General features: G+C 40.0%; 1 protein-coding gene across 1 annotated transcript; it reads left to right on the top strand.

Annotated features, from left to right (window-relative positions):
• The first annotated feature begins 4,898 nt into the window (after positions 1–4,898).
• On the top strand, positions 4,899–9,228 carry LOC141084878 (trypsin-like). The gene is made up of 5 exons (XM_073569834.1): positions 4,899–4,951; positions 6,008–6,164; positions 6,341–6,597; positions 8,543–8,682; positions 8,890–9,228. Exons 1-5 carry the CDS (start codon positions 4,912–4,914, stop codon positions 9,064–9,066), a joined length of 771 nt encoding a protein of 256 aa, XP_073425935.1. The 5' UTR covers positions 4,899–4,911; the 3' UTR covers positions 9,067–9,228.
• Positions 9,229–16,071: the final 6,843 nt, after the last annotated feature.

The raw sequence follows: 16,071 nt of genomic DNA, 5'->3' as shown, positions 1-16,071 counted from the left end.
GTTAAAACTGATGGGTTTCTGACACTCAAGTGCCCTTTATCAGTAGTTGTGCTGCAGCACTTCCCATAACCTACACAGAGGCTATTGATTGCTGTTCCAAGTTGTATGCATTTTTTAAGCATAGAAAAAACATATAACATCTGCTGTTTGAACCAAATAATGTCCTTTTCAAGGATACCTGTTGGAGAGAAAAATATGGAAAGTTGTCTAGCCCATCAGATGCCATTATTTGGTTGAAAGATGTTTTTCTTTGCTGGTACTTAATAAATCGACACAACTTGGAGCAACAAGCAATAGCTGCTTTCTTTTTTGGTGCTGAAGGAGTGCTGCTGGCTTTGAATGCACTTGCGTACACCCATGCTAACACAATAAGCTTGATGGTTGCAAACACACAGAGTGGAACAATAAGCTTGATGGTTGCAAACATACAGAGTGGAACAATGCCCCACATCCATGTACATGCTCCTTCAGCCTAGTAAATGCTCTCCCATCCTGGTATGTGCTCCCCCCATCTTGGTATATGCTCTCCTCCCCTTCCTGGTATATACTCCCCCAATCCATATATATGCCCTCAATCAATCTATATGCCCCCATTCTAGTATATGCTCCCCCAATCTATGCATATGACAGCCAATTCATGTATATGCTCCCCATCCATGTATATGCTCCCCCATCCTAGTATATGCTCTCCCATCATTGCATATGTCACCAATCCTTTTATATGCTCCCCATCCTTGTATATGCTTCTCTATCCATGTATATACTCCCCTATCATTGTATATGATGCCCCCATTCTTGTATATGCTACTTCAATCATTGTACATGCTTCCCCATCCTAGTATTTGCTTTCCCATTCTTGTATCTTCTCCCCCATCCTTGTATATGCTTCTCAATCCTTCTGTATGCTACCCCATCTTGGTATATGCCCTTCATCCTGGTATATGATGTTCATCATGGTATATGCCCTTCATCCTGGAATATTTGCTACCCCATCATTGTATAAGCTCCTCCCCATCCTGTATATGCTCCCCCAACCTGGCATATGCTCCTCTCTATCCTGTATATGCTCCACTCATCCTTGTTTGTGCCCCCAATCAATGTATATACCCCTATGCTAGTATATGCTTGCCAATCAATGTATATGCCCCCATCCTAGTATATGCTCCCCAATCTATGTATATGACCCCATCCATGTATATGCTCCCACATCCTAGTATATGTTCTCCCATCCTTGTATATGCCACCATCCTTGTATATGCTCCCCATCCTGGTATATGGTGCCCCATCCTTGTATATGCTCCCCTATCCTTGTATATGCTCCCCCATCCATATATGTGATGCCCCATCCTTATATATGCTCCCCCATTCTAGCATATACTCCCTCCTCCTTGTATATAATGCCCCCATCCTCGCATATGCTCCCCCATCCTTGTGTATGATGCCCCATCCTTGCATATGCTCCCCCATCCTAGTATATTCTCCCCATCCTTGTATATAATGCCCTCATCCTTGCATATGTTCCCCCATTCTTGTATATGTTCCCCCAACCTTGCATATGCTCCCCCATCCTTGTATATGATATCGCCATCCTTGTATATGATGCCCCATCATTGTATTTACTCCCCCAATCCTTGTATATGCTCCCCTATCTTGGTATATGCCCTTCACCCTGGAATATATGCTCCCCCATCTTGGTATATGCTACCCCTTCATGGTGTAAGCTCCTTCCCATTCTGTGTATGCTCCACTCATCCTGGTATATGCCCCCAAATCAATGTATATACCCTCACCCTAGTATATGCTTGCCAATCAACGTATATGCCCCCATCCTAGTATATGCTCCCCCAATCTATATATATGACCCCATCCATGTATATGTTCCCCCAATTTATGCATATGCCCCACATCCATCTATAATCTATATGCTCCCACATCCTAGTATATGTTCTCCCATCCTTGTATATGCTCCCCCATCCTTGTATATGATGCCCCATCCTTGTATATGGTCCCCCATCCTTCTATAATGCCCCATCCTTGTATATGATCCCCTATCTTAATATATACTCCCCCATCCTTGTATATAATGCCTTTATCCTTGTATATGCTCCCCCAACCTTGTATATGTCCCCATCCTTGTATATAATGCCCCATCCTTGTATTTACTCCCACAATACTTGTATATGTTCCCCCATCCTTGTATTTGCACTTCATCCTGGTATATATCCTTCATCCTTGCAAATGCTCCCCGAATCCAAATCCATGCGTATACCCCCATCCATGTATATGCTCCCCCATCCTGGTATATGTTCCCCCAAAGCATGTAAATGCCCCCATCCTGATATATGCTCCCCCATCCTTGTATATGTTCCTCAATCCTTGCATAGGTCCACATCCTGGTATATGTCCCCAATCATGGTATATGCTCCCACATCCTTGTATATGCCCTTCATCCTGGTATATGTGCCCCCATTCTGGAGTAGCCACTTTTAAATGCATAGAAAGGAAAAAACAAAAAACAGAATAAACAATGATGCTCACCTACCTTCCTCCCTCTCTATCAGGGACGCCATTTCGTCTTCTGAAGCTGGCAGCTGATTTCAGCATCAAAGCGATGGGATGCACCTGATGTCACCACCATGCACCCAATCGCATGTACACTGACATCAGCTGCTGTCCTCTGATTGGCCAACAGTGTGACCAAGTATTGAGAGCATTTTCTGAACATACATTTCAGTAGGCCAACATTTCGGATTTTAAAATCATTTTTCAAGCTGGTGTTATAAAGTATTCTAATTTACTGAGATAATGACTTTTGGGTTTTCTTTGGCAGTAAGATATAATCATCAACATTAACAGAAATAAACATGTGAAATATATCACTCTGTTTCTAATTACTCTATATAATACTGTATATGAGTGTCACTTTTTGTATATTGAAGAACTGAAATAAATTAACTTTTTGATGATATTGTAATTTTGTGAGAAGCACCTGTATATCATCTCCTTCCTGATATCATAGGGTGTAAATAATAAACTGAAAATTCATTACTTCTGTTTCTTTAATGAACATATATCATCAGATTCCTGATATTCTAGGGTGTACATAATTGGAAATTCATTACTACTCTCTGTTTTCTATAAAGAACATTTATCCTCAGCTCCCTGATATCTTAGGGTGTAAATAATAAACTGAAAATCCATTATTGCTGTGTGTTTTCTATAGTGAACATCTATCCTCAGCTCCCTGATATCTGAGGGTGTAATTAATAAATTGAAAATGTATTACTACTGTCTGTTTTCTATAAAGAACATCTATCCCCAGCTCCCTTATATCTTAGGGTGCAAATAATAAGCTGAAAATCCATTATTGCTGTGTGTTTTCTATAATGCACATCTATCCTCAGCTCCATGATATCCTAGGGTGTAAATAATAAACTAAAAAAACTCTTTACGTATGTTTAATAAATAAAAGAAACCTCTCTGCTTTGACTTTTTATCAAATTTTTGTAGAATCATTTTGCAGTCAGTACAAATCTGTAAACAATAATTGTTTACTGTTAATACTTGTTCACACCAAAGGTAAATTAATATTAGAGGAAAGAATTTTAAGTTTGTAGCTGAGTATCTGTGACTCTCACACGTTCCTGTAGCAATCACTTCCCTCAAAGTCAACAGTGCTCTCAACATCAAGTCCCTTGTCCTACTCAGCAGTGATCCTACTAAATTAACACAAATATTGTCTTGCAATTTGTAACCGCAATCATCCAAGAGCTGCGTAACAGGGACCATTCAAAATCAAGAGGTTCTCTGCCGAGGATGGTAGCATCTGATTGATGAAAGTCTAACACCCGGCACCTATCACCTATCTAATGTTGATACCTATCCTAGAGATATGTCATCATATCAATACAGTGAATAACACCTTTACATTTTTGATACAGGTTAAGTGATCATGTGCATCTTTTCTATTCCTGACACATGTTTTGTACTAATATTATTGATACTCTGTGTTGTGAAGTTGCTGTTGGCATATATTCCTGCGGGTTTATAGCTATCAGGTTATGTATCTTACTTATAATTCTGGTGCCAAATCTGTATCCTGGGACCTTGGATGTGCTCACACTTGTATCAGTAAGTCCCTGGGAAAAGCAAAGGTGGTAAACTTGTGTCGTGGAGAGATAATTCCGCTTATGTTTATTCAGGTATTAGTGATGTAGCTGCAGGTGGAATAAAATAATCTATGAGTGCTGTTAGCAATTCAGCCATTGAATTTAATTAAAGTAGCAATATAACTAATATGTGATTTCAATAATTCATTGATGTAATGTAGCTTTTGCCCTTCCCCTAGTGCTTAATAGTTAATTTTAGTCCTTATCTATCCGGACGTTGATTGATGCTCAGCAATGATTAGTGTATTTGGTCAGTGGTCTCACTAAAAATAATTCAGAGTTGCACCTAATGTAGAAATTGGAATAACTTATCCTCAACTCCCAGCGTGCCCAAGGGTGAAGCACAGATTTCATTTTCTTGTGTTGGGAACCTTTTTCAGTGTTGTACCATTCCTTGTGTCTAGTACCAAGATGAGTGGGGCAAAGGGAAGTTCATGTTCATTTTGTGTTCATTTCTTGATAGGAAAATTGGTTGTCACTCTTTTGATAATTTACCTATTTTTCTGTTATTTTTTGCATAGCAGGAGGGAAGCTGGCATGACATTCCTCCATTAGTCTCTTTCTGGCTCATCCTCAAAAGCCCATGACATTAATAATGAAAATCTTGATTTCTATAGTCCACAGGATGTTATGTCAATGTGAAAAGCTGGAAATACAAGTTGGAAATGTTAATAATTCACCATTTAATCAAAAACGCTGGTTAAATAGGAAAGTTCTAGTGCAAAATTCTCAGTCGTCAGAAATGTTACTACTACTTGCGGCAGCTCTACTGGGGTCAGCAGGTGAGATGGTGAGAATATGGGGTATGAAATATAGGATGTGGTGGGATTTATTATAAGAAGCCAAAGATTATCATACAGGGGTCCTCCTCATCTCAGTGGTGTACTTGCTCTGTCTAGATTCCCAGGAGACGAGGAATCAACGGGCTCGCTGACACTTTACAAGCAGCTTTCTGATGTCTATTGAATTGCATGTAAGGGAGTAAATAGATAGATTTTTTTATGACAACACTTAATGATGGATTTTTATTGAGTTATAAAGGAGAATAAGTCAAATGTCGTGTTCCCGACCAGCTACCCTCTGCAGTCAGTCTGCACCCTTGCCTAACCCTGGTCCTCCACTTTGTTTAAATTCTTCTTTAACTCTTTGGGATGATCACACAACTTTCAACTTTTCAACTGACAGACAGCATCAGAGATCTTAAAAATTGTAAAACATTTTTTAAAAAAAGTATAAAAACTCTAGAAAATTTCATGTTAAAGTGATAAAAATACAAATGAAAATGTACGTCTTAAAATGTATTAATAAATTCATATAAGCTCCCTGATATCCTAGGGTGAAATTTATGGAAAGCATTCACAATATTATTCATTATTATGTGTATGTTTCTATTCCAAGCACTGTTTCATTAAAGTATTAAAAATTAAATAGAACTTTTAGGATCACTAAATATAAAAGTGCATCCTCTCTTCTTTTGAATGCTTCCTTTCCTTGATTGTAAGTTGACTTACATGTAAAATTAATATACGGTATATAAACTTCTTTCCTTGGACCAGATTAGTAGGAAATTTACCCTCTGTGTTTTCTGCAGAATGTCTACAAGAATGAAAAGGGGGTCAATTATATTTCTTGTTTATTTAATTGAGCTCTATAGTTATGATTCCTTTTAAAAGGAAGTGGGTCTCAGCTCTCTGGTATCCTAGAGTGAAATATAGATGGCTGAATGCAAAATTAAGGTATTATATAGCAGGAAATATGAATACCAATCCCTAAAGTCACCAATGACATTTGTCTGTCTACGTATTATTCTAATCTGTGCTACTTTGTATTTTTACTAGTACATGGCTATTCCGTAGAGCGGATTATAGGAGGAGAGGAATGTGTCCCTCATTCACAGCCTTGGCTGGTGGCACTCTACTATTTTGATAAATTCATTTGTGGAGGAGTGCTAATAAACAAATTCTGGGTTTTAACAGCTGCTCACTGCAATGTACCGTAAGTGCCATATTTACCTATATGCTGGCTCTCCATTACTCAACACTGAAAAACACTGAACGTTTGTAGTACTTTGAGCATTAAAAAATATTTTTGGGGGGATTCATTTCACCAGAGGGGAGCGCCTCCAATTTCTTTTCTCCCTTTTCTAATGTCATGTTTTCATTGTTTAATAGGAATATTCAGGTTCGGCTTGGAAAACATAATCTGAACGTGGATGAGGGAACAGAGCAGTTTACGTATGCTAAAAAAATATGTCCTCATGAGAACTACAGCATATCGACATACGACAATGACATTATGCTCCTGAAGCTGGCAACACCAGCTACACTTAATGACTATGTGAACATTATTTCATTCTGCTCCACTGAATCACTAAAGCATGGTGACAACTGTCTAATCTCAGGATGGGGAACAACTACCAGTCCTCTAGGTAACAACAAATATACAGATAATCAACAGTTTGCAATTATCAGCAAGAACAATCACAAGAACTGTGCAAGAAAATGACTACTATAATACTGCCCCCTGTGTACAAGAATATAACTACTATAATACTGCCCCTGTGTACAGGAAAATAACTATTATAATACTGACCCCTATGTACAAGAATATAACTACTATAATACTGTCCCTATGTACAAGAATATAACTACTATAATACTGCCCCTATGTACAAGAATATAACTACTATAATACTGCCCCCTATGTACAAGAATATAACTACTATAATACTGCCCCCTATGTACAAGAATATAACTACTATAATACTGCTCCTATGTGCAAGAAAATAACTACTATAATACTGTTCCTATGTACAAGAATATAACTACTATAATACTGTCCCTATGTACAAGAATATAACTACTATAATACTGCTCCTATGTACAAGAATATAACTACTGTAATACTGCCTCTATGTACAAGAATATAACTGCTATAATACTGCCTCTATGTACAAGAATATAACTACTATAATACTGTCCCCTATGTACAAGAATATAACTGCTATAATACTGCCCCCTGTGTACAAGAATATAACTACTATAATACTGTCCCCTATGTACAAGAATATAACTGCTATAATACTGCCCCCTGTGTACAAGAATATAACTACTATAATACTGTCCCCTATGTACAAGAATATAACTGCTATAATACTGCCTCCTGTGTACAAGAATATAACTACTATAATACTGTCCCCTATGTACAAGAATATAACTACTATAATACTGTCCCCTATGTACAAGAATATAACTACTATAATACTGCCCCCTGTGTACAAGAATATAACTACTATAATACTGTCCCCTATGTACAAGAATATAACTGCTATAATACTGCCCCCTGTGTACAAGAATATAACTACTATAATACTGTCCCCTATGTACAAGAATATAACTACTATAATACTGCCCCTGTGTACAGGAAAATAACTATTATAATACTGACCACTATGTACAAGAATATAACTACTATAATACTGCTCCTATGTGCAAGAATATAACGACTATAATACTGTTCCTATGTACAAGAATATAGCTACTATAATACTGCCCCTATGTACAAGAATATAACTACTATAATACTGTCCCCTATGTACAAGAATATAACTACTATAATACTGCCCCTTATACAAGAATATAACTACTATAATACTGTTCCCTATGTACAAGACTATAACTACTATAATACTGTCCCTATGTACAAGAATATAACTACTATAATACTGTCCCTATGTACAAGAATATAACTACTATAATACTGTCCCTATGTACAAGAATATAACTACTATAATACTGCCCCTATGTACAAGAATATAACTACTATAATACCCCCCTATATACAAAAATATAACTGCTATAATACTGCTCCTATATACACGAATATAATTACTATATACTGCTCCTATGTACAAGAATATAACTACTTTAAGGTCGTGTGCACACTTTGCAGATTCTGCTGTGGATTTTTCTGCACAGATTTGCAGGTAAATCCACAGGTAAAATGACCTGTGTTTTACCTGCGGATTTGCCTGCAGTTTTCCCCTGCGTTTTGACACCTGTACAATGGAACAGGTGTCAAAACGCTGCGGAATCCGCAGAAAGAATTGACATGCTGCGGATTTTAAACTGCAGCAAATCCGTGCGGAAAAATCCGCAGCATGTGCACACCTGTAATCCTAGCTACTGTGGGAGGCTTGGGCTGTGGGATCACTTTAGCTTGTCAGTTCTGGTCCATCCAGTGCTATGTAGATCTTCTCTGTCCTCAGCATCAATATGATGTCTCTGAGCCAGCTGCTTGGAGTCACTAAGTTGATGGAGGAGGGGGTGTCCTATGTACAAGAGTATAACTCCCTAATATTTCCTCCCTATCAGAGACGTACCCTGATGTTCTTCAGTGTCTCAATGTTACGATTTTTCCTGATGATGAATGTCAGCAGTTCTATGAAGATGGCAGTGTTACTGAGAACATGTTCTGTGCCGGAGACCTTGCAGGAGGGAAGGATTCTTGCCAGGTAATATTTGGGCGTTGAATTGAACAGCATCCTTGTTCTATATATCTATAAACATGACGATAAGCTGTACATAGTAATCATTATAGCAAACTCCTGAGCCTGAATACTTTTCCCTTTGAATGCCCAGCATTTAGACCAGATTGTCCATTATTGCTGTCAGATCATAATGAACTTCTGCAAACAATCATTCTTTCTTGCATCATACAGGGAGATTCTGGGGGTCCTCTGGTTTGTGGGTCCTGCTTATGTGGAATCATTTCATGGGGAGATCCAACCTGTGGACAACCCAATAAACCCGGAGTCTACACCAAAGTTTGCAAGTATCTTGCCTGGATTAACTATGTGATGGAATCTGAAGATTGCACAATATGTAGAAATAGCTAGAGGTGGACGCCAATATGATATGTGGCCGTGTCTTCTATACCAAATTCTCTGTCACTGATATCTATTACTGGTGATGACAAATGATAAGTAAAAAATAAAAATATTAAAAAAGCAAATGTTCAAAGAAGACATGTCAATAAAATTGTGATTTTTTTTCTCATGTGTTCCTTGTAAATATTATATAATTCATACAATAAAGAATAAAGCCAGTATACACATTGTGTCCAAATAATACACACCATGCCCACATAACACACACAGAGCCCAGATAGTACAAACAGTGCCCAGATGTTACACACAGTGCCCAGATGTTACACACAGTGCCCAGATAATACACACAGTGCCCAGATAATACACACAGTGCCCAGATATTACACACAGTGCCCAGATATTACACACAGTGCCCAGATATTACACACAGTGCCCAGATAATACACACAGTGCCCAGATATTACACACCGTGCCCACATAACACACACAGAGCCCAGATAGTACAAACAGTGCCCAGATGTTACACACAGTGCCCAGATGTTACACACAGTGCCCAGATAATACACAGTGCCAAGATATTACACACAGTGCCCAGATAATACACACAGTGCCCAGATAATACACACAGTGCCCAGATATTACACACAGTGCCCAGATAATACACACAGTGCCCAGATATTACACACAGTGCCCAGATAATACACACAGCGCCCAGATAATACACACAGCGTCTAGATATTACACACAGTGCCCAGATATTACACACAGTGCCCAGATAATACACACAGTGCCCAGATAATACACACAGTGCCCAGATAATACACACAGTGCCCAGATATTACACACAGTGCCCAGATAATACACACAGTGCCCAGATATTACACACAGTGCCCAGATAATACACACAGCGCCCAGATAATACACACAGCGTCTAGATATTACACACAGTGCCCAGATATTACACACAGTGCCCAGATATTACACACAGTGCCCAGATAGTACAAACAGTGCCCAGATAATACACACAGTGTCTAGATATTACACACAATGCCCAGATAATACAATCAGTGCCCAGATACTGAGCGAAGGGTTCATAAAATACACAGTGCCCAGATATTACACACAGTGCCCAGATAATACACACAGCGTCTAGATATTACACACAGTGCCCAGATATTACGCACAGTGCCCAGATATTACGCACAGTGCCCAGATAGTACAAACAGTGCCCAGATAATACACACAGTGTCTAGATATTACACACAATGCCCAGATAATACAATCAGTGCCCAGATACTGAGCGAAGGGTTCATAAAATACACAGTGCCCAGATGATGCAACAATGCCCAAACATTACACTTAGTGCCCAAATACATACTGCCCAGATATTACACACAGTGCCCAGATGATACAAACAATGCCCAGACATTACTCTTTGTGCCCAGATAATACATACTGCCCAGATATTACACACAGTGACCAGATAATATACACATTGCCCAGATAATACAGTGCCGAGATATTACACATACAGTAGTTCCCAGATATTAGACACACTACCCAAAAAATACAAAGACTGCCCAGATAATAAACACAGTGCCCATTTAATACTAACAGTATTAAACACAGTGCCCAGATAATACAAACTTTGCCCAGATAATACACACAGTACCCAGATAATACAATCAGCGCCTAGATAATTCATGCACTGCCCAGATAGTGCAACAGTACCCTGATATTACACAAAGTGCCCAGATAATACACACAGTGTCTAGCTATTACACATAGTGTCCAGGTAGTACACAAGGTGCCTAGATAACACACACAGTACCCAGCTAATATACACAGTTCCCAGATAAAGCAAACAGTGCCCAGATAATACACAGAGTACTCAGATAATACACACACTGCCCAGATATTACACATGGTGCCCGGATAATATATATAATGCCAAGATAATTCACAGAGTTCTCAAACAATATGAACACTATCTTAATAATAAACATAATGCCCAGATATACAGTACTCAAAATCTTATACAGAGTTTCCAGATAATATACACAGTGCCAAGATAATTCACAGAGCTCCCAGATAGGTGCTCAAATAATATTTAAAATGCCCAAATAATACCCACTGCCCAGAAATTACACACAATGCTCAAATACTACATGCTGTGCCAGATATTACACATAATGACTAAATAATTCACAATACCCAAATAATACACTCAATGCCCAGATAATACACACTGCCTAGATAATACAGTGCACAGATACTACATACAGTGCCCATTTGATATACACACAGCCCAGAGAATACACACACTTCCCAGATAATACATTGCCCAAATATTACTCACAGTGCCCAGATGATACACACACTGTCAATATATTACACATAGTACCAATATAATGCACACAGTGCCCAGAAAATATACATAGTGCCCAGATAATACAAACAGTGCTCATTTAATATACACACTGCCCAGATAATACATACTGCTCAGATATTACACACAGTGCACCGATAATATGCATAGTGCCAAGATAATACACACTGTGCCCAGATAAAACACACAGTTCCAAGATAATACAAATAGTGTCAAGATAATACACATACAGTGTGTGCGGAAAGTATTCAGACTCTTTTAAATTTTTCACTCTTTGTTTCATTGCAGCCATTGGTAAGTTCAAAAAAGTTCATTTTCATTTTTTTCTCATTAATGCACACTCTGCACCCCAACATTCTTCCTTACAGATCCTCTCCAGTTCCGTCAGGTTGAATGGTGAACGTTGGTGGACAGCCATTTTCAGGTCTCTCCAGAGATGCTCAATTGGGTTTAGGTCAGGGCTCTGGCTGGGCCAGTCAAGAATGGTCACAGAGTTGTTCTGAAGCCACTCTTTTGCTATTTTAGCTATGTGCTTAGGGTCATTGTCTTGTTGGAAGGTGAACCTTTGGCCAAGTCTGAGGTCCAGAGCACTCTGGAAGAGATTTTTGTCCAGGATATCTCTGTATTTGGCCGCATTCATGTTTCCTTCAATTGCAACCAGTCATCCTGTCCCTGCAGCTGAAAAACACCCCCATAGCATGATGCTGCCACCACCAAGTTTCACTGTTGGGATTGTATTGGGCAGGTGATGAGCAATGCCTGGTTTTCTCCACACATACCGCTTAGAATTATCACCAAAAAGTTATATCTTCATCTCATCAGAGCAGATAATCTTATTTCTCATAATCTGGGAGTCCTTCATGTGTTTTTTAGCAAACTCTATGCCGGCTTTAATATGTCTTGCACTGAGGAGAGGCTTCCTTCAGGTCACTCTGCCATAATGGCCAAACTGGTGGAGGGCTGCAGTGATAGTTGACTTTGTGGAACTTTCTCCCATCTCCTTACTGCATCTGTGGAGCTCAGCCACAGTGATCTTGGGGTTCTTCTTTACCTCTCTTATGAAGGCTCTTCTCTCACGATTGCTCAGTTTGGCTGGACGGCCAGGTCTAGGAAGACCTCTGGTGGTCCCAAACTTCTTCCATTTAGGGATTATGGAGGCCACTGTGCTCTTAGGAACCTTGAGTACTGCAGAAATTCTTTTGTAACCTTGGCCAGATCTGTGTCTTGCCACAATTTTGTCTCTGAGCTACTTGGCCAGTTCCATTGACGTCATGATTCTCATTTGGTCTGACATGCACTGTGAGCTGTGAGGTCTGATATAGGCAGGTGTGTGCTTTACAAATCAAGTTCTATCAGTTTAATTAAACACAGCTGGACTCCAATGTAGGAGTAGAACCATCTCCAGGAGGATCACAAGGAAATGGACAGCAAGTGACTTAAATATGAGTGTCTGGGCAAAGGGTCTGAATACTTATGACCATGTGATATTTCAGTTTTTCCTTTTTAACAAATTTGCAAAAATGTCTACATTTCTGTTTGTTTTTCAGTCTTCAGTCGAGATGGGGTGCAGGGTGTACATTAATGAGAAAAAAATGAACTTTTTTTGAATTTACCAAATGGCTGCAATGAAACAAAGAGTGAAAAATTTAAAGGGGTGTGAAGTCTGAATACTTTCTGTACCCACTGTCCTGCCCAGATAATGCAAACAGTGCCCAGATTTTACACACAGTGAACAGATAATACACACACAGTGCCCTGATAAATACAGTGCCCAGATAATACACACCCTGCCCAAATAATACATACTGCCAAGATTACACACAGTGCCTAGATAATACACATAGTGCCCAGATAAAACACCCAGTGTCCAAATAATACACACAGTGACAAGATAATTGACAGAGTTCCCAGATAGCTGCCCTAATAATATAAAAAATGCCCATATAATAAACACTGCCAGGACATCACACACAGTGCTCAAATGCTACACGCAGTGCCAGATGTTACAAAAATGACTACATAATACAAAATCCATAAATACATAAACTACCCAGAAGCCTCGCCAATAAAATGGAGGAATTAGAATTAATTTTGTTGGAACATAATTATGACATGGTGGGGATATCTGAGACATGGCTGGACGAGAGCCATGACTGGGCGGTTAATTTACAGGGCTATAGTCTGTTCAGAAATTACCGTACAAATAAGCGAGGGGGGATGTGTGTGTTTATATGTAAAATCATCCTTAGAACCCATCCTGTGTGATAATATATGTGAATCTAATAAAAATGTAGAGTCCCTGTGGGTAGAGATAAGGGGAGGGGGAAAAAATAATAAATTACTGATAGGGGTTTGTTACAAGTCTCCAAAAATAATGGAAGCAACGGAGAATATCCTCATAGAGCAAATAGATGAAGCTGCGACTCAAGGAGAAGTCATTATTATGGGGGACTTCAACTACCCTGAAATACATTGGGGAACCGAAACCTGCAGTTCCAGCAAAGGTAATAGGTTTTTGACAACTATGAGAGACAATTAACTTTCACAACTAGTTCAGGACCCAACAAGAGGGGGGGCACTGCTAGACCTAATAGTAACAAACAGGCCAGACCGCATATCAAATATAAAGGTTGGGGGTCACTTGGGCAATAGTGATCACAAAATAATAAATTTTCATGTATCCTTTAATAAGATGTGTAGTAGAGGGGTTACAAGGACACTAAACTTCAGGAAAGCAAATTTCCAACAAATGAGAGATTATCTTAGTGCAATTAACTGGGACGATATCCTGAGACATAAAAATACACAAAGAAAATGGAAGACATTTATTAGCATCCTGAATAGGACTTGGGCACAATATATACCGTATGGGAATAAACATGCTATAAATAGGAGGTGCCAATAGGTGCCAATATTCAAAAAGGGGACAAAAACTGAACTTGGAAATTATAGGCCAGTAAGTTTAACCTCTATTGTGGGTAAAATCCTGGAGGGTTTTCTAAGAGATACTATACTGGAGTATCTGAAGAAGAATAACCTCATGACCCAATATCAACATGGGTTTACGAGGGACCGTTCCTGTCAGACTAATCTAATAAGCTTTTATGAAGAGGTAAGTTCTGGACAGGACCAAGGGAATGCAGTGGACGTGGTGTACTTGGACTTTTCAAAAGCTTTTGGTACGGTGCCACACAAAAGGTTGATCCATAAAATGAGAACAATGAGGATAGGGGGAAATATGCGTAAGTGGGTTAAGAGCTGGCTCAGGGATAGGAAACAAAGGGTGGTTATTAGTGTTGAGCATTCCGATACCGCAAGTATCGGGTATCGGCCGATACTTGCTGTATCGGAATTCCGATACCGACTTCCGATATTTTTTCAATATCGGAAGTCGGCATCGGAATCGGAAGTTCAAAGTTGATTGACAGCCTGACGTCATCATGATGCGCGGTGTGTGCGCATCATGATGTGCCGTCATTTCGGGCCTTCCGGGGGTCTCTGCCGGCCTGCCGGGGGGCTGTGTGGACTGCCCGGGGTCTGTACCGGCCTGCCGGGGGGCTGTGCCGGCCTGCCGGTGGTCTGTGCACCCTGTGGGGGTCTGTACCGGCCTGCCGGGGGGCTGTGCCGGCCTGCCGGTGGTCTGTGCACCCTGTGGGGGTCTGTACCGGCCTGCCGGGGGGCTGTGCCGGCCTGCCGGGGGGCTGTGCTGATGTCCGGGTGTCTGTGCAAGCATCGTCCGATGGGACTATAAGTCCCATCTGGCGATGCCTGCTACCATGACAGTGATTGACACATTAGCCAATGATAGGACAGTAGTAGTCCCATCATCCGGCTAATGTGTTAAATGTTAAAAAAAAAAAAAAAAAAATACTACATACATACTACATGCATGCTACATACATACTACATGCTACATACATACTACATACATACTACATGCATACATGTAGTATGTATGTAGCATGCAGTATGTATGTAGCATGCATGTAGTATATATGTAGTATGTATGTAGCATATATGTAGTATGTATGTAGCATGTAGTATATATGTAGTATGCATGTTGCATGCATGTAGTATATATGTAGTATGTATGTTGCATGTAGTATATATGTAGTATGCATGTTGCATGCATGTAGTATATATGTAGTATGCATGTTGCATGTAGTATATATGTAGTATGAATGTAGCACGTATGTAGTATGTAGTATGAATGTAGCATGTATGTAGTATGCATGTTGTATGTATGTAGCATGTATGTAGCATGTAATTTTTTTTTTTTTTTACATTCAACACATTAGCCGGATGATGGGACTACTACTGTCCCATCATTGGCTAATGTGTCAATCACTGTCATGGTAGCAGGCATCGCCCGATGGGACTTGTAGTCCCATCGGACGATGCCTGCACAGATCCCCGAAGCCTGCACAGACCACCGGCAGGCCGGCACAGCCCCCCGGCAGGCCGGCACAGCCCACCGGAGCCTGCACAGACCACCGGCAGGCCGGCACAGCCCCCCGGCAGGCCGGCACAGACCACCGGAGCCTGCACAGACCCCCTGGCAGGCTGGCACAGCCCCCCGAAAGGCCCGTACAGACCCCAGAGAGGCTGTACAAGGCAAAAACAGG

Source organism: Dendrobates tinctorius, unplaced genomic scaffold (genome assembly GCF_039654945.1).
Source record: "Dendrobates tinctorius isolate UK_male_01 unplaced genomic scaffold, ASM3965494v1 ptg000028l, whole genome shotgun sequence".
NCBI lineage: Eukaryota > Metazoa > Chordata > Amphibia > Anura > Dendrobatidae > Dendrobates > Dendrobates tinctorius.
The sequence above is the reverse complement of the archived record's forward strand: the minus strand, read 5'-3'. Positions and strand labels throughout refer to the sequence as shown.

Excerpts from the sequence above, each read along its gene's own strand:
- LOC141084878 (XM_073569834.1), top strand. The coding sequence starts at position 4,912 with ATGTTACTACTACTTGCGGCAGCTCTACTGGGGTCAGCAG. Across the intron at positions 6,598-8,542 it reads AACAACTACCAGTCCTCTAG|AGACGTACCCTGATGTTCTT; the intron begins GTAACAACAAAT and ends CCTCCCTATCAG. Across the intron at positions 8,683-8,889 it reads GAGGGAAGGATTCTTGCCAG|GGAGATTCTGGGGGTCCTCT; the intron begins GTAATATTTGGG and ends TGCATCATACAG.